The 6,538-nt window shown below is 37.9% G+C and overlaps 1 protein-coding gene across 1 annotated transcript in view; it reads right to left on the reverse strand.

Moving 5' to 3' along the window:
- INO80D (INO80 complex subunit D) overlaps nt 1-6,538 on the reverse strand; it is a 43,164-nt gene that overhangs the window by 12,614 nt on the left and 24,012 nt on the right. Inside the window, exon 6 of the mRNA XM_012661222.1 lies at nt 1,149-1,258. Coding sequence (XP_012516676.1) covers nt 1,149-1,258 — 110 coding nt within the window. The remainder of the gene's footprint in view (nt 1-1,148; nt 1,259-6,538) is intronic.

Here is a 6,538-nt window from a genome sequence, read left to right on the forward strand (position 1 = left end):
ATTAAAAATAGAAAGAAATTAGCTGGACAACTAAAAATATATAGAAAAAATTAGCTGGGCATGGCAGCTCACGCCTGTAGTCCCAGCTACTCGGGAGGTTGAGGCAGGATTGCTTGAGACCAGGAGTTTGAGGTTGCTGAGAGCTAGCCTGATGCCACAGCACTCTAGCCCAGGTAACAGAGCAAAGACTCTGTCTCAAAAAAAAAAAAAAGAAAAAAGAAAACAAAAACACATCTTTACTATCAATGTGAAGTACTAGCTGACAATTATCAATTTCTCAAATAAGAACATAAGCTGCTTGTGACTGAAGAAGTAATTACCTTGCCAAGGGATGACATAAGCAACTTGGCCAGGACGGAACCAATGAATGGGAACCATATAGAATTCCAATTTGGCCAGTTAATTTATATAAGTGAAACAGTTAATTTTACTCAATAATATATTCAAACATTAATTATATTCATTGCTGTGATTCTTGATTAAAGAATCACAATAATGAAAGCAGAAAAAAATTATTCAGAGGACTTCATGAAAATTAGAAGTTACAGAAACTTGGGCTGGGTCTTCCAGTCTGAGGCCATCCATGGCCTGAGGGTCAAGTGTTCCACTGGCACCAGAAAGAGTTTAAGTTCATGAAACCGGAGAAAGTGGTGCTGGTCCTGGCCAGGTGCAGAGCCGTGATAATGAAGAACGGTTGATGACGGCACCTCAGACTGCTCCTACAGCCACGCTCTGGTGGCTGGAACTGATCACTACTATCCCCACAAAGTGACAGCTGCTACCACAGGCAAGAAAAACCACCAAGGGGTCAAAGATCAAGTGTTTTCTGAAAGTTTATAACTACAATCACCTAACGCCCACAAGGTACTATGTGCATGCATGTCCCCTTGGACAAAACTGTCATCAACAACGATGTCAAGGCCTGAGGTGGCTGGGGCAAAGTCAAGTTTGAAGAGAGGTACAAGAGAGACAAGAACAAGTGGTTCTTCCAGCAGCTGTGGTTGTTTCAGTTATTAAAAATTTTTAAAAATTAAAAGTAACATAATGTTACGATTTCAAAAGTCATTCACTTGATTTAAAAAGGAAATACATAGCCCCAAATTAGTTACTACTTTTTCAATGCATGTTCAATTTGGTTAAAAGGATACGTTGGAAACAATGTCTGGTGAATGGAAGGGCTTTGTTGGTGCACTGTTCACCCTTCACAGTTCCACTGCATGCTACCGGATCCATCTCCCTCAACTTGGTCCGGCTTATGCTAAGGAGGGAAAAACACAAAATTAATTTTTAAAAAACGCCTCAAGAATCTAGGTTCATTTTTCAACATTATGTTACCACTCTGTAACATCCCCATTATAACTATCTATAATATTTATAGTCATTAAATAAAATGCAAATGAGTTAAAGAAAGAAGGTATTATAATTACCAATTGTGTTATTTCCACAGTATACTGACATTCAAAGCAAATGGTTACCATCACAATAGATTCCAAATATGTCTATCTTGTTTTATGAGTGACATTTTGGTTCCTCTTTCTTCACAAAGAGGCAGTAGATGAGACTAGAATCAAACAGACCTGGTTCTGAATCTCAGCTCTACCTCTTTTTTTTTTTTTTTTTTTTTTTTGAGACAGAGTCTCACTCTGTTGCCCTGGCTAGAGTGAGTGCCGTGGCGTCAGCCTAGCTCACAGCAACCTCAAACTCCTGGGCTCAAGCGATCCTCCTGCCTCAGCCTCACGAGTAGCTGGGACTACAGGCATGCGCCACCATGCCCGGCTAATTTTTTCTATATATTTTTAAGTTGTCCGATACTAGCTGTATGACCTTGGGCAAGTTACTTAGCCTCACTTAAACCTCAGCTTCCTCAGTGTAAAGTAGAGACACTAAGGTACCTTCAGCTGGCAGGCTTGTTGGAAACATAGAAAAGATGTAACAGATCCAAACCATATACATACAGTGTACAGTATGGTACATACGGTTGTTAGTCATGACTATGATTATCATCATCACTATGATCTGGTCACCTTGTGCTGCTAAACAGCTCAATCTCATACATGGAAAAGAGGACACTGATATGCAGAAATGGTTTAGTCATTCTCATCCTCCAAAGTGCACTCATTTTGGACATACTTTTTAAACTTTCTATTACATCTGCAACTCCATGTTTCATTATTTAAATCTTATCTCTACTTTGTACACTTAATGTTTAAATATTTTAACTTTTTAAAAATTTTATGGAGAGGCAATGCATCTACATAGTTCCATTTAAAAAAAAAAATCAAAGAACACAAAGTTAGGCAATGAACACTCTACTTCTGCCCTTATCCCCTGATTTGCCAGTCCCCGCTTCTTCTACAGTATGTCTTCATTTTATTAGTTTGCAGATTCTTCCAGTTTCTTTACACAAACATAAAAAAAAAACCCAAATAAATAATGTCTAAATTTTTAGAAGTACAAAAACTATCCTATGTGACTCTGTAAAGCAATGCAAACTATGAGGCCTTTACAAATGTCTGAGTATGGGAGAAAAAAATCCACTTAACGCACTAAGTCCAAGTCAGGCATCAAAAATAAAAAAATCTTCTGAGTTGTTTGCTTCTAGTGTCTAAGGGGTTCAATGTAGTAATATACACTAATTAGATAAGATCACACAAAATCTAAATTACATATGAATCAACATAAAATAGAAATACATGAATACTTCTATTACAATTATTACTTTCATGTAAACAGCAAACAGATAAGCAGGTGCTACCACAGAGCTTCCTTTAATTAAGATTTCTGGGCCGGGCGCGGTGGCTCACACCTGTAATCCTAGCTCTCTGGGAGGCTGAGGCGGGCGGATTGTTTGAGCTCAGGAGTTCGAAACCAGCCTGAGCAAGAGCGAGACCCCATCTCTACTAAAAATAGAAAGAAATTAATTGGACAACTAAAAATACATAGAAAAAATTAGCCGGGCACATCCTGTAGTCCCAGCTACTCGGGAGGCTGAGGCAGGGATCGATTGAGCCCAGGAGTTTGAGGTTGCTGTGAGCTAGGATGACGCCACGGCACTCTAACCCGGGCAACACAGTGAGACTCTGTCTCAAAAAAAAAAAAAAAAAAGATTTCTGCAAGATTTGTTGGATCACAACAGTGGGGAAGTCAATCATTATAGAACTGTTTATTCCTAATAATTTATACATCACCCCTAAAAGTGTTTACACTAACTTTAGCACTGTAAAAAGGATATACGATTTCAAATAAATAAACCTTTACTATTTTGATAGCTAAGCCAAAAAATCTTGGTCTAGATTTAAACAGAAGGCTCTCTACATTGTAGGGATACATTTTTTTTTTTTTTTGAGACCGTGTCTCGCTCTGTCGCCCTGCATAGAGTACAGTGGCATCGTCATGGCTCACTGCAACCTCAAACTGCTGGGCTCAAGCGATCGATCCTTTTGCCTCAGCCTCCCAAGTAGCTGGGACTACAGGCACGCACCATAACATCCAGCTAATTTTCTATTTTTAGTAGAGACGGGGTCTCACTCTTGCTCAGGCTGGTCTCAAACTCCTAAGCTCAAATAATCTTCTCACTTTGGCCTCCCAGAGTGTCAAGATTGCAGGCGTGAGCCACCGCACCTGGCCATAGGGATAGTTTTCACAGGACACTTTAATAATTTTGCTCAGCCATTTACCAAGCCTAGTATACAACATATTCCCTCATTTTCTTTATTCCAGACTTCCAAAAAACCCCTTTGGCTTTATTTTTAAAAATAGCCTTATGTTCCAACTTACCAACTAGCTCTTAAAATAAATCCAAAGTCAGAAATTCAATATTCTCACTGATAAATTAAAGCAAAAATGCTTGATATGATGTTAAGCATACTTTATTATCCAAATAATTCCAACAAAACAAAGGGAATTACAAAACTTTTTTTTTTTTATGAGACACACCCTTGCTCTGTTGCCCGGGTTAGAGTGCAGTGGCATCATCATAGCTCACTGCAACCTCAAACTCCTGGGATCAAGTGATCCTCCTGCCTCAGCCTCCCAAATCCCTGGGACTGCAGCCATGTGCCACCACGACCCACTCATTTTTTAAATTTTTTGTAGAGACAAGGTCTTGCTATGTTGCTTAGGCTGCTCTCCAACTCCTGGCCTCAATGATCCTCCAGCCTTGGCCTCCCAAAGTGCTAGGATTACAAGTATGAGCTCCAGTGCCCAGTCTTTGATGGTTACTTTTTTTTTTCTAAGACAGGGTCTCATGGCTGGGCGCGGTGGCTCACGCCTGTAATCCTAGCATTTTGGGAGGCCAAGGCAGGAGGATTACTTGAGCTCAGGAGTTCGAGACCAGTCTGAGCAAGAGCAAGACCCCATCTCTACTATAAATAGAAAGAAATTAGCCAAACAACTAAAAATAGAAAAAATTAGCCAGGCATGGTGGCGCCTGCCTGTAGATCCAGCTACCCGGGAGGCTGAGGCAGGAGAATCGCTTGAGCCTAGGAGTTTGAGGTTGCTGTGAGCTAGGCTGACGCCAGGGCACTCTAGCCCAGGCAATAGAGTGAGACTCTGTCTCAAAAAAAAAAAACAAACAAACAAAAAAACAAAACGCAGGGTCTCACTATATCGCCCAGATTGGAGTGCAGTGGCCTGATCACAGCTCATTGTAACCTTGAATTCTAAGTTCAAGCAATCACCTGGCTAATTCTTTTATTTTTTATAGAGATGAGGGTCTGGCAATGGTACTCAGGCTGGTCTTGAACATCTGGCCACAAGTGATCCTCCTGCCTTGGCCTCCCAAAGTGCTGGGATTACAGGCATAAGCCACCATGCCTGGCCAAGGTTTTTAATAGTACAAAAAAAAAAACAATCTACTACAGGCTTCCCATTGGTGTGCTCTATTTTATCCTATAAACAATGATGTTTCCACACAAGCATTAGTTACCATAGGATTGTGGGCTACAAGTTATTGAATTTTGGTTTGCACACTTTAAGCTATTTCAGTGGCTTAGTCTACTTACTTACCAATAAATATGACAAAGTTATTAAGTAAGAAAAATGAACATTATTTAGCTTATATAAAACTATATTTTAAAGGACACATATTAGAAAGTAGCCTTTTAAGTTTTAATTTCTAAAATATTTAATGGCAACTTTTTAAATGTCTTTTGTAGAACTAGGGCTTTGGTCCCAAAAACACCAAATAGGGTGGTTCACCCAACTAACAGCTGATTTTTGTGAACCTAAAATATGATGTAATAATGTAAGGTAATAAGCTACCAATCACCAAGGAATGATTATGGCACATTGTTACATGATTATCAGTGATGCACATAAACTTTTCACCAGTCATGGTGACATGACCAAATGATATCAAATCAATTTGAAAACTATTATATTCCATCTTGGTGCTTGTTTTTTGTGACAGTTATCCTTAACTATTTTTTAACTATCACTAAAGTTGGTTTGGATGTTGTTCTGAAAACAACCAGTTAACAATCATAGATAAATACAGTTTTCCACACAAATACCAAATTGTCCCAAACTCATAGTATAGTCTCTGACATCTTTGACAAGATCATAATAATATACTAGACTCAATGAATATAATGTTTACATACAAATCTCTTCATGCTGGATAAAGCTACAATTTCTACTGAAATTATACACTTGAAAGCATTGTATCATTGAATGTTAGATATTATTAATTTTATAACCTGTGTCAAACTGAGTGAATTCTTCCAACGAATAGAGAACAGACTTTCATTTATTCAATTCTATTCACTTGTTTGTCAATACTGGGGATTTAAGAACAAAATGCACCTTGTTCCTACTCTCATGGCAATTACTGTTCAGCATGAGAGACAGACATTAACATAAGCATAAATTCTACAACGAAGCGGAGTACACAGCACAATAAGCTATTCTTCATAATAGGGGGAACCTAACACAGTCCAGGGAATTAGGAAATGTTTCTCTAAGAAAGATAAGTCTCTGAGTAAGCTGGAACCTGAAGAATCTTCTAGAACAGACACTACACATCCCTTACAGAGGACTGGGAGATCTAGAGTAAGGGAAGATGCTCTAGGCTATAGCCATTATGTACAGTATGTTAGCCACATGTATACTGTTTCAAACAATTCTAAATCTGTTCTACTTCTAGAAAACCCTTAAGCGCATAGTGCATCTATGTGAGATATGCAATTAAAACTTAGGTTACTGTTTTACAACAAAGGAAAAGTACACGAAAATAAAATATAAAAAAATATATAGGTATTTAAATAATATGATCGATAGCCACAAAGTAAAGGTTGTATTTTAATATTTTGTTTTAAAATCTTTTTTCTTCAGGTGGGTCAATGAGAATATGTAGACTAAGAATTTTTTCTTCACTTTATTATTATTATCCCACCATCGAAAGACATTTCAGTATATAAACCCCTAAATATTTTTCTATACATATATACTAAAAGTCATCATCTGAAAATATAATAACTAAAAAGTGTGAAATAATAAACTTAAGAAAGAACCAGACCTTTGAAATTTGAAAACTATT

This window comes from Propithecus coquereli, unplaced genomic scaffold, assembly GCF_000956105.1.
Source record: "Propithecus coquereli isolate 6110/MARCELLA unplaced genomic scaffold, Pcoq_1.0 Scaffold70, whole genome shotgun sequence".
Taxonomy (NCBI): domain Eukaryota; kingdom Metazoa; phylum Chordata; class Mammalia; order Primates; family Indriidae; genus Propithecus; species Propithecus coquereli.